Source organism: Merops nubicus, unplaced genomic scaffold (genome assembly GCF_000691845.1).
Source record: "Merops nubicus isolate BGI_N331 unplaced genomic scaffold, ASM69184v1 scaffold26569, whole genome shotgun sequence".
In the NCBI taxonomy this organism is placed as follows: domain Eukaryota; kingdom Metazoa; phylum Chordata; class Aves; order Coraciiformes; family Meropidae; genus Merops; species Merops nubicus.
In genome coordinates this window covers 12470-25544 of record NW_008633513.1, presented here as the reverse complement: position 1 = coordinate 25544, position 13075 = coordinate 12470, and the positions used below count along the sequence as shown (strand labels likewise).

Genomic DNA, 13075 nt, shown 5'->3' with positions numbered 1-13075 from the left:
TCACAGACCTGTGGGGAAGTTGAAAACAGTTCAGAGAGGTACTGCAAATGTGACTCAAGATCTAGGAGAGCTGCCATCCCGTAAGAGATGTGATGAGCTCGTTCCAGTTTGTATAGTCAAGAAAAAATGAAGAATGAACTTTGAGTCCACAAGTACTGTATGGGAGCAGGGCCATGAAGAGAGGCTGCTGGAACGGCTTTGGCTGGTGGAACTGGTTCTTTTGTCTCATGTGTAGCGCCTCATCCTCACCGGTCTGACCCTGATTACCCACCTAGAAGCAATGTTTACAGACAGTGGTTTGTCGTTAAGTGGATCACATGCAGATGTGGAAGGGACTGCTAACAGTAGATGGTGCTTTAATTTAGCAGAAAAGGGAAGAATGTGATTAAACGGTTTGAGGCTGAAACAAATATATCTGTGTTCAAAGTTGGTAAGAGCTAGCATCCGAACGGTAAGTGGGAAAGGGATAGAGATGAGTGTCTGTAGCTTGCAGCCCTTGGATTTCAGCATGGTATTCTTCAACACGTAAAATTAAGAAAAGTCATGGCTCAGAGAAAACTGGGTAGAGAAATTACAGAAATTTGTTGTTTTAGAAGGCCAAACTTTCTTATTGTAATCCTTGAAAGACCATATTTTGTCTGAAATTTCACATAGCTAGAACTGAACTATGTTTATTTTCCCTCCAGCAGCACCTTTTCCTTAAAGGTTTTAACACAGCTGTTACCATCTTTGTCACTTGGTTGAAATTACTTAGGGCTGACTCTTTCCTTTCTCTTCCCTCCCTGACACAATATACTGCCTGAACCAGATCTTGCCTCTGCTTTCTCCTTGTTGCCAGAACAGTTTGTTTGTTTGTTTGTTTTTCCTGTGCCACTTATAAAGTTCTTTTTTGTGGTTTGATTATTGCAAACTTCTTTGGCCCTTATGTACTAATTAGCACTAGGCTAATACGTCCATCTTCTTGAGGAAGTTTTCTGTTTGGAAAGGTTTGGATCTGCAGTGAAACTTATCTGGGCTGGGAAAGCTGTTCCTGAGTGTTTCTTGGTGCTGTTAATTCTGCCCCTGTCTCCAGCTAATGGCCCTGTCAGCAGGGTAACCCTCGGTGGTTTAGCTGAGTCTTTATGTGCACTCCAGCCCCGCTCTGCAAAGACAGACCCCACATAAGCAGAGCTTTCCTCACGCTGGCTCTTTAGCCTGATCACAGAAAGGACAGCCTAGAAGAGGCCAGTCAGACTAAAAACTGGGACTAGGAAGGCTGCCTAGCCCAGAGATCTGCTCCAAACAACTGATTGCCTTGGACCCTTTCCGAAAAAGGCTCTGCAGACACGTATCCCTTCAGTGAACTACCAGAGATGAAGGCACATTGCCAGAAGAGCCAGCTGCATTTGGGATTAGATGGCTGGAAAGAAGTCCTCTCCCTGTCTTCAAGCCGAAATCACTTTTTAACATCTGCTGCAGAGAGTTCTTGTGACTCACAGTTCCATGAGAAGCCGTTTTCTTCCTTTGGTTTACTGCTTCTTTGTTAATTAAGGTTGTTTTCCTTCCCCTTCCTTGCCCATTGTGTCTCCATATATGCTTCCTACTGGACAGGACTGTGTGGAGGTCCCTTTTCTATCCATTTAGTGTTTTTCTGTTCTTGAAGTCTCATGATAACTGCAGCAATTTTGCACTCAGCAAGGTGAGCACACCCCAGATAACCTGGCAAGATCTGCCTGCACTCAGAAAATTGCTTGGAGAGAGGACTTCCTCACTAAGCCTTTGGTTTATTGTTATTTCAGTGCTAAATGAATAATGAGAAGGTTTAAGTAAACAGATGGATTTGATTCAAGCCCATCATACCAGGGGTGTGGGGAGAGCGGAGCTGCTTGTCCTGACAGCTCATCTCATTAGGGCCTCACATGGTGTGAGGTGTTGAAAGCAGTTTATCACATGTAATGCCTGGGCACGATGGGGTGAACTAGGGATCAAGTGTATCTCTGTCTTCCCCTTAATTCTTAAATTCCAAAAGGTTCCCTGTAGTTCTTAGGCGCAGACAAAGTATGCGCAGGTCGGTGTTTTTGAAGTTATGTTACAAAAACGACCTCTTTCTTCTGTTTCTTCCACAGTCTCAGCTGCCGACGATGTATTATTGTGGGAAATGGTGGAGTACTTGCAAATAAGTCGTTGGGGTTAAAAATCGATGACTATGATGTTGTCGTCAGGTGAGTCTTTGGCATCATGGTTTGCGCGTCATGTATTCGGTTTCTGTATCAGTTCAGTGCCATGCAGGCAGATGTTAAACCTACACTGCTGACAACATCCATTTGTTATTAACTAATATGGAGGGGGAAAAAAACCAAGAGGTTATAAATGTTTGTTATAAATGGTGATCACATCAAATGGTAAAGGCACTCCTCAACCTTTCCATTTTCCATAGATGTTTGGGAAGGTGGTCTCTCTTATGATTTCACTTGAACCTTCTCTCTATAGCTTCTTTGTAAAAGTTGCTGCATTTTTGATGTCCTTATGTGGTGAAGCAGTAAATCATACTGTTAGATCTGCTCCCAGATAAATCCCTTAGGTAGCTCAGGGACGTATTGTTGGTCATACATGTTTAGCATTTCCCAGGACCTACAGCTCACAGCTAGGATTGGAAGAACTAAGAATGGTGCAGCATAGGGTCTTAGGAAGCAGGAAGCCTCTATGACTGAGGTCCCAGTAATGACTAAAGGCCTGTAGGTGCGCCCTAGAAACTGTGAATACTTTGCCTCTGTTTCACTGCGGATGATCATGTTGAATAAGGGAGCAGAAGCAGAGTGGCATGGGATTGGAAAAGGACCACAGTCAGAGTTAGGACTCCTTGCTTTTGCTGAGCACCCAGATCATCACCATCTCAGAATGCTTGAAAAACGTGCTGATATGTGAAATCACAGGTCTAGTCATAACTCCCAGTAATAAATCTGTCAAGTCAGGGAGGTGTTCTGGGTGACTGGAGATTAACAAACATAATACCTGTACTAATGGAGAGTGAGGGAGAGTGAGTGTGTAGGAGGGAGGGGGGTTGTGCCCTAGGGAGATACAGACCTGTTAGTCTGACCTGAAAAAAAATGCAGAGCTTTATAGCAAGTTCTGAATCATGAGTAACAAAATATTATGATGGTAAATAGGAAAAGTGGGATGAACTGAAGTGTAAGTTTACAAAAACTGGTTTAACATAGTCTTAAGTTGTTGAATTTTTTTTTTCCTTAGCAAGATAACTGATTTCATATTAAAGGGAATGTAGCCAATATCACCTCTCTGAACTTTAGTCAACCGTGGGACATGGTGGCAAATAGCAAATTCTTAGCTAAGGTGGAAGAAAGAAAGGGATTAGTAAAAGAATTTAAAGCACAGTGGAGGTATCATTTAGCATGGTCTCCTTTATCTCCCATGTGCTAGTAATGGGCATATAAAGAAAGAATAGAACATACACAGAGTAATAATCCTGAAGAGAAAGACCAAGCAGATCCCCTTCAGACTTTTGTTCTGTGAACAGTTCCCAGCTTCCCTTCCCTGGCAGTGCTCTGGGGGACCAGAACAGGATGAAACTTTTACAGCCCTTCTCCTAGTTCATCCCGCTGTCAACAACAACTGTTAGCAAAGAGCTCTTACTACTCGTCATGGTCTGGGAACTTGCACTTATCTGAGCTGAATTAAAATTTGGTTGTAGCCTTTTCCTTGGGCTCAAACTGTTCAAAAAGTATCAAGAGAACAGTTTCAGTCCATCTGGACTAAGCCACCCACTAAGATTTACATCAGAAAGTCCACTATTTAATTCCCAAATGAAAAGTTCAACCTTATCTCTCCACATCAGTAAATCTAAGTCAGTTTGCAAGCCGAGAGGATAAGAGGGCAGCTAAGCACCTGTGCTGTTTGTGGGATGGATAAAGGAGAGAAAAGTCAACTGTAAAGGTTAAATGAAGCCAGGTGCTTGGATGTGGGACTGAGGAGGTGAGAGCAGACTTCTTAAATGTATCTAACTGCTTCATTTACTCCTATGGAAGCTGGGGAAGTTGCTTCTGCTATAACATCCTTTTTCACGGTTGCAAAACTCCTTTGAAGGATCAGATTTGAGGCCCAGGAGGTGAATTTTAAGGGGGGAAATGTGGTACATTTGTGGACAAAGGAGTGATCAGCAGTACATGGAGTTTTCTGATGCCTTGTGTTACCATGTGAAGATCACTATTGCAGAAAGAAATTTTGATCTTGTGAAGAGAGTCAGATCAGCTTTACAGTTCTAAACCAGCTTGGAGTTAGTGTTTTTCTTTAACTGGATATTATCAGATTGCAGCACAGACATTATTCCCAGCTGTCACACTGTTTACCTGGCAGGAGCTTCTTGCAGCAGTCACCACTGCTCTCAAATACCTCTGTAGAATAGATTTCAGACAGGGGAAAAACAAGTATGTATCAGAAATTCCTGGTTAAAATGAGATAGAGATTCACCTGATGATGATACTTTAGTGATATTTGAGAGGGTCTTCATGGTGCCAAGGTTAGGAGTTAGTGTCTCCAAGCTCCCTATGTTGTCAGCAGACACAGACAGAAAAACACTGTGGAACCTCTTTTGGAGAAAACTGCCTGTCCATGGGCAGTACAAGGAGGCCTGGCATCCTAACTGAGGTTTTCTAAGATTTAGCTGTGTTTATAACCACCAGTGTGTCCTGCCTGAAAAGGGGTTCAAGCTGTGTAGTATGCACCTTTGTGAGGACAGGTTGTGGCTGCCAGAACTTTTCCTGCTCCATCGGCTGTACTGCCCCTGGGGCACTGACCATGGGGCTGACGGTGCTGGCTCCTTAGCAGGATTCTGTCAGCAACTCGCACTCTGGCCCTTTGCTGGAGGCACGAGTTCATTTTACTTGAAGAAATGGTTTGTTTTCTTTCCTGTCTAGATACAAGTAGGGGTCTGAAGTTTGGGGAGCGTTAACAAGGTAAGCAGCAAAACAGTGAATCCAGCAGCTGGGGCTGGGGAAAACCCTGCTGAAGAGCCACACACTGACATTTGAAACGACTACATACACTAACCCTCCCCTCAACTTCAAATAGATAGCTAAAAATATGTATAACTAGCTTTCTTTACATAGTACTTTGTTATATTTTCTGTTAGAGCTACATGCTCTCTGTAGGATCATCTACCAAGAGACACAATGCCCTTAAGTTTACACAATGCCCATAGCAAAAGTGAACTATGTGTGAGCAACAGTAAAAAGCAAGGGATCAGGCTGGCTGGGAGAACTGTATTTGCAGGCGGTTGGATCTAGGTACCCCGAAGTCAGGGTACAAAGCAAAGGCTTATAAGCCACAAAAAAGGGCTTAATCTCCTGTATATAGTATGGTGGTGCCTGTTCTTAATTTTTTTTTCCTTTAAGATTTTATTCCTAATGATAAAGTATTTTTACTAAAAATACATAGGAATTGTTTCGCCTTAATTCTGAATAGAATTTCAGATTTTATACAGAGATTTTCTTCTACTAAAAGGTTTCCCACCTAAAATGCTTACCCGAGCTGAAAAAGACAAATCCAGATCCTCATTAACATTCCTACACGGCAAAATTTGCACTCCATAAGCACTTTATAGTATATTGAACTACCCCAAGTCAAGAAGTCTGCAATAATTCAAGCAGGCAATGCTGTTCCATAAAGGGCTGCTGTTTGATGTCAGCAAGATTTGTATTCCAAGTTACTTCAAATTTCCTCAGCTTTGGGTTTCTAGTTTTGACTAGAAGTTCTGAATAACTTGAATGTCATGTAAGTCATCTTTGCTGATAGTGCCAGAGCAGTTTGTTTTTTGAAGGGAGAAAACTTTATCCCTGAGTTGTGTTTCAACAAAAGCACAGCTAAATACATAGCATTCCCTTAGAAATCACTGTGTCCAAGAGCAAAGCTGTGTGTCTGCTTGAGTGTTTTTAGAGCATGATGCACTTCCACAGCAGAAGCTCCTCCAAGTCAGTGAGGGCACAGTGCTGCTGAGCCTTACCCCAGCGGCACAGCCCAGCCTCTTCCTTTGTGTTGGCATTGCAGGGCAGCTCGCCTTCTGGAGGGGCCAGCTTGGGGAAATAAACCAGGTGGAGATTGTTCCTTTGAGTTTGGTTTTGGTGGTTTGTGATTTTTTTTTTTTTAATTATTAGCTGGCTTCGTTCCCTAAACAATCTCACTGCAGATAAGATGAGCAATGTAAACTCTGGACGTGGCTTGGAGCATGAGACCAGTTTCAGTTCACTTAAACTGCCATGGAGCTGCATCCTTTCTGTTTCAGCCCAGTCTTACAGAATCCAAGTAAGATATGCCAGGAGCGATGGGATCTTAAAATGTTAATGCTTAGTTTATAACGCTAAATTTGCAAGGACAATATTTTTCAGTTTCCTTTTCCAAAGCTTCCAACCCAATTTAAATGAAAAGACTGGATATGCAGAAATAATTTGCATTGCATTCAATGAAATAATTTAAATAGCTTCTAATTAAACTGTTGCTACTTGGTAAAAAGCTTCATGAATGTTTGTGGTGAAGAACTTCAGGAGTTAAGGTTTGCTGCTCTTAACAGCTGCGTGCAGGGAGCATTTTGCCTGGCAATGATTGCTGTATCGTGCATGAGTGTAAGTAGGAATCTATGACAGGGTTTTCTCTGGTTGCCCTGCAGGCTGAACTCGGCTCCAGTGAAGGGCTTTGAAAAAGATGTGGGTGGCAAGACAACTCTCCGGATCACATATCCTGAAGGTGCAATCCAGAAAATGGAGCAGTATGAGAAGGATTCCCTGTTTGTTCTGGCGGGATTCAAATGGCAGGATTTCAAGTGGCTGAAGTACATTGTTTACAAGGAGAAAGTGGTAAGAAGATTGTCAGCTGACATTGTGAAGGCCAGATAATTAGCAACGGTGGGCAGAGATGATATCACAGCCATATTTGCCACATTTTGGTCTGAGGAGAGTTCCTCTGTGTCCTGCTGCTTTTAAGTGAAGGCTTTTATTGCCTCCACGGGCTTCAGCTTTAATTTAGTACATTTTACAAAGACATCTCTCTGTAACCTGACCTTGCAACACAGATGAGGTTTTCTATTCAGGATTATGTTAGTGTGTACTATGAGAATTAATTTAGTTTTTCTTTATTTTAAAGAGTGTATGAAAGGACCATCTCTTGCATGGATTTTATGGACTCTTGGGATTTAAAAGCAGAGGAGGGAAAAGAGCAATGGCAAGGGGAAGAAATGGGAGTTTAGGGATAAGGAGGTGGTGGCACAGGAGGGGAGGAGGAGAGAGCAAGAGCACAACTTGTTGAAAAGGCTATAGTACACAGACTTAACATGGCCTCCTGAACAGCACAAGCCGTTATATTTTGCCCACTTATTGCTGTGCTAAGCATTCATGATTTAAGTTTGGCTAAAGAATCACCCAGAAGGATAGTGTCAAGTCTAATTTTAAAACACTGAAACGGTGAATCCACCATGTTCCCCGCGTAAATATTTTCTCAATCAGGTTGCAATAGTGCCCTTCTGAAGTACCACAGAACTGTTACTAGTCAGGGTCATTCTCAGTAATTCACTCATCATAAATGGAATCAGGTTGTAATCAATGACTTTTCATTCAGTGGATGGTTTGTCTTTATCTGTTGTCACAAAATCTGGAATAAATATTCTCTATTTAGGTGTAGTTCTCATTCTACCTATCTTATATACATGTTTTCAAGTGTTCTTTAATTGTTTTAGAACAGCCAGATAAACAGATTAATATTCAGAGGATAAGATGTTATATCATGTGTTTAGAGGCAGAGAGAGGAGGTTGGCAGCTTACCGTATACAGAATGAAACAGCCTGGGAATATAATTGTATACAGATGTTACACAGATAGCCTTAAGGGCTTATCCTTTGCTCTTGTCTCACACTGGCACCAACTTGCAATTATTTTCCTGGTACCAGACGGATGAAGTTACCTGTCAGCCTCTGGGCAAGTACAAGTGGGCTTTCATAACATGAATAATTGAGTCAAAAGTAATGTTCTTTGGTTTATGTCACGCTCTTGTTCTTCATTCTGGGCAAGGGAAAGCCATGTCAGTGCCCTGCAACCTGAATGCAGCTGTAGGGACTCCTACTGTTTAGGCTGAAGTTCAAAGGATGGATTGGTTTACTTCAAAACAAATTGAATTTGTTTTCACCTGATGCTTGCAGTCATCACTAGATTCCAGTGTGGTATTCCCTGCTCTTGGAAAGATTAACTGAATAATGTGTTATAATTTGCTAGAAGACTGGGGAAGGCGATCGAAATACTCTTTTAACTGAGTCTTTCAGTGCCAGCTTTCTGCTAGCTGAGTCTTTCTGCCAGCTTGGCAGAAAGAACTTGAGCTTCTTCCACAGCATGTTACTTCAGTGCTATTGTGGTTGCCTCCTTATTTTTGATTTCTTTGGAATAAACGTTCCTCTTTTTTTCAGTTCGCATAGGTGATGTTTTCCATATCTCTTATTTCTGCTTCCTCTTTTGAATGCCTGCAGTTGTTTCATCTTTTTCTCAAAGAGCAGTGCCCAGAAGTGTACACAGTACAGCAAATAGAGAGGAGCAAACAGCATCTTCACTAGCCTCGTAGTTCTCATTCTTTATAGATCCACTGTTTGGACTGCCTTCTCCACAGTGGCGCAGTGCTGAGGTGAGTCTCCAGTTCCTTGAGACTCCAGGTCTCAGGAAGAACTGAAGAGCAGCTGCCTTCCGAGCTTCACACCCTGTGCTTGTGCCATTGGCTCTTGCTGCCAAAGAGCAGCACCGTGCACTTGTCCCTACTGATTCTTTCTTCCAGAACGCTTCTCCAATTTGCCAAGTTCCATTGGCAGAGCTCTATAGCATACGTGCCATTCTTTCCAGATTTGAGTCTTCTGCAATTTAATAAACATACTGTTTACTCCATCATAATGGTTCATAATGAAAACATGAAACAAAGTTGGTTCCTAGGCAGACCCCAGAGTAATAACATCCTTCTATTTCTACAGTGAGCCCACTGAGAACTCCTCCTGGATAGTTTTTTGGCGAATTCTGAACTTGTATCACAGTAGTGTCATTAATAACATTTTTTGGCATGTTCGTGAAAGTGATATATCAGAAGCCTTACTGAATTCCAGTTCATGTCTGTCTTCTCTGCTGTGATACTTTTCTTTTCCTATATAAAGAAATGGTTTTTTTCAATAGTGAGTCTTTTTTGACAAATCCCCTTGGATTGCTGCTCAGTCTTTATTATTTTTTTTTTCAGATGCTTACAGATAATTAATCTTGCTATTCTGAGAATAACTGTCTTCCCTTTTTCTTGTCTTCTTAAGGCTGACCACTACTTTTGTCCATTTTTCAGTCCTTTGGCACCCTACCTGTTCTACCCAAGTTCCTGAAGGGAATCATTGTTGGGTTTTGAGGCTGCTGAGCCAGTTCACTGAATACTTTAGGATGCAGTCCAGGTGACTGGAAAACATCTGTCTTGTCCTCCCTAGTCTGATCTCTCTCTATTTGAGGCTGAGATCTTGCTGTCACTGGCTTTAGCTACAAGCAGGTGGCCAGCACAGCTGCTTCTTCTGTTGGAAACCAATGCAAGAAGTGCTGTTTCTTAGAAGAAACGACACGACGGAGAATGAACAGTGCTATGGGAATAAGATGTAAGCATCTGTTTGTTCTGGTAGTGAGTGTTAGTATTTTTATCAGTGTGTGGTAAGTTCAAAAGGACAAGTGCCTGCCCGGTGCTCTCTGTGGAGAGTTTGTCTTTCTCTCCCAGCTGATTTGCCAGAGAAAGGGAGTTTTCTTCCTTTCCTGGATTCATCTAGAGGCACTTGCTTGACCTAGGAGCTCTTTATGACTCCGTTGCTTATTCCTTATGTGACATTAGGCCTGTGCCTCTGCAAGACTTTATTCTTGCTGCAAACCAGTGGTTACAATCAGAAGCTTGACCTCAGGACAGAGATAAGGGAAATGGAAGCATCCTGCTAAAGAACATGACTGCTGTGGGAGTGGACACATTCTTCAAAAAAATGCATCGAATGTTCATGGCAACTGCCTATGTCCATGTTACAGTTACGGGTGGGGTATGAGAGTTTCTGAATTCCTTCAGATGGTGGACCTGGAGCTGCTTGGGCCTGCTTGAGTAGAGATTCTGGGCCAGGTCCTTGCTTAGTCCTCTCTTGATTAAGTGGAATCAAAGAGAGTTTATCTGAGAGTAAAAGGAAGGCGAATGGCTATTTATTGCTGGGGTCAGTGATCAGATAGGCTTATTTTATTCTCCCTGCAGCTGAGAGGGATTTGCTCTGTGTTATGTTAGTCTTTTGGCAGCACTTGCATACTGAGGAAAGGATAAGTGCTTTGTAGAGAGGAGGATTTTCAGGAGATATTATAAAGAAAAAAAGTGTGATGCAGAAGCAGCAGCAGAATGGTGTGGCAGAGGATTTGATGTGTGACATGCAGTCTGGTGCAGCAGCCTTCTGGAGATCTGCGTGATGCCTCAGTGCCCTGGGAAGCACTGTATGCAGAGAGAGGAGCAGTGGTGTATGGACCAAAATAAAAGTAAAAGCTCAGCTGCTTTTTATTTTGCACTAAAAGAGAAATACCTAGAAACAAATAAAAACTTGAGAGAAAAGATTCATCTGGTAAAAGGACAAGTTTGGCTTAAATATTCAACATCAGCAGCAAACCAAAGGTAGTCTCCCATCACAGAGTTCTGGGTGAGCTGGCGTTCAGCAAGTTAGGGCAGTACTATCACTGGAGGGTATAGACCTGTCTTTAAGAAGGGGAAAAGTGGGTGAACCTGAGCAACTAAACCCTGGTAATCTGATTTCAGTCGTTTGACTAGCATTAGAATAAACTGAAGGAGAAATTTTCACTTGCTGCAAGTAAATGGGGGAAAAGGAGTGTGGGATGGAGAAGGGTGACATGGTTAGCAGAGGGGAGCATTGCACCATGCTGACCTAACATGTCAATGTGCAAGTGGAAAGGAAACGGGCTGGAATCCCCCAGCCCTCCTCGCGTGAACCCAAGAGTATTGCCAGAGGGCCACGGGCGTGGGTTGTTTGTGCGTCTGTGGTGACTGGGCTGCCAGAGCTGACCCGCAGTCCTTGCTGCAAGGGCCTGCTGACACTTCCAGGCACCCCTCCTCTGATGAAACGGCTGCTGCTGGTGTATCCCCAGAGAGGGATTACTCATGGATGGTCACTCAGAACACTTACGCTCTCTCCTGGACCGTTCTTATTGCCAAGAGATGGTACCAGTGTGTATTGCGATCCTGCATGCCTGCTTCCCACTACTGTACGTCATCCTGGGTCTTGCGGTGACAGAAGCTCTTCCTGAATACCCAAAATACCAGAGGAATTTTAGGGGGAGTGATGTTTATCCATATACTGCTCTTCTCTGTTAAAACAGTTTCCAAAAGCTGGAGGCTTCTCTACTGCATGGAGAGTAGATGCTTCCTGAAACAGAGGAATTTACAAGTGCCAATTACGCAAACCAACCATCACAGCCTAGTGCCAAGTCTGATTCCAGGGTGGGTTTTTGCCTGTCATTAGTGAATCAGAAGGAGCTGTCTTGCTTGCTGGGGCTCCCTTCCCTGAACATCTGGCACATGGTAGTACAGCAGCCAAGTGAGGGCAAAGGTTTCACTAGCAATTGGCAGCTCAGAGGCTTCCTTCTCATGTAGTAATGAGCCTGCAGACGCTTCCAGCAGGAATCTCTGCAGCCCTTGTCAGGAGGAGTCACTTGTGTAGTAACTGCCTGCAGCACCTTGAAGCTCTCTTTGATAGTGAAAGTCACAGGAGCGAGTGAGCACCTGCCTGCGAGCGAGGCCAAGTTTGGATGTCTGTCCCTTGCAGGGGCATGCCTCTGATGAATTGAACACAGCAGAGATGCCATCTGAACAGCAGTCATTCTCCAGCAGATGTTGAGACTCCAGCAATGGGCTTAACATAACCCCTCCTCCTTTGCCACAACATGTGACTGCTGCTTATGGAGATCTTGTGGATATGAAAGTGGTGGAGATTTTAACCTTTTTTTTGGGAACTATATTTCTGCTTTATGTTATGCATAGGTTACGGTACCCTCTCACCTTGATCAACATGTGTTACTGTGCTAGAGACAAGGCCGGGCCACTGCCAGGGTCCTCCCTGTCTGCTGAGCTTTTGTTTAGAGCTTCTCTTCTTCCATTAGTTAATGGCCTTGTCATGCTATGTGTTTGCTAGGGCAGACTCTGCGTGTCACAGCCTTGGAGTACACTGCAGACTCCTCGGATTCTGAAATAGCCTTGCCTCTAGGCTGTTTTGCATCCCTGAAAAAAAACCTTGAGGAGCCACCATGCTCCTCCTGTTGGCTTTAGGAAGACAGTAAGGCTGTGCATTTTGTCCAGCTCCAAGCAAAGTTTCATCCACATGCCTGTGCTTCCAGCTTGTTTGGAACTAGAGCCTAGGCAAGCCAAGCACTCAAGCAAGCAGTTTTTGTGGGTCTGGGCTAGGGAGGGAGAACCCGCGTTTTCCAATGCTTGGAAAAAAAGTGGTTTAGCCACAGCCATTGGTGGTTTCACTCTGCTTCTGGATTGCAAGTATTTTCTTTCCCTTTCATCCTCCCAGGGGCTTGTTGCTTTAAAATATTAAGTAAACATAAATACATTTATACATAGTATTTTATTTTGTATGTATTTTATATATGTATATATAAAAATTTCAGTTGTTAAAGGATTGTGGGAAAGACTCTTCACTTGATTTTGTTGGAGCTGTGAATCCAGCACTAGTTGTCTTAATGCATTATTGTCTTATGAATTATAAAGCCAGGCTTGGTTACAGATTTGTGATGCTTCATCCTGTGCCAAGACAGAGCTCTGGCCCATCTGATTAGAGTTATGCCCTGGTGGACATTGCCTTGTGTCCTACTGCTCTCCTTAGGCTCAGGTGGAAGGGAACAGAAGACAGAATTGCTGCTCCATCGTGAATGAGGAGAAGCATTTGGAATTAAGTCAGTTTAAGGGTTGTCCTATTTCTTTCACAGATCTGAATTTTCACCTAAATAGCCATTTATAACTAATCCCTTCCAAGTGTAGTATCGGAAAGCATAGCTGGTGAGTA

General features: G+C 43.2%; 1 protein-coding gene across 1 annotated transcript in view; it reads left to right on the top strand.

The window, feature by feature from the left end:
- The window catches only part of ST3GAL3 (ST3 beta-galactoside alpha-2,3-sialyltransferase 3), a gene marked incomplete at its 3' end in the record, with an annotated part of 137336 nt that extends 130494 nt beyond the window's left edge, over positions 1-6842 (top strand). Inside the window, exons 7-8 of the mRNA XM_008948285.1 lie at positions 2106-2201; positions 6656-6842. Of these exons, the coding sequence (XP_008946533.1) occupies positions 2106-2201; positions 6656-6842 (283 nt within the window). The remainder of the gene's footprint in view (positions 1-2105; positions 2202-6655) is intronic.
- Between the last annotated feature and the right edge of the window lie 6233 nt (positions 6843-13075).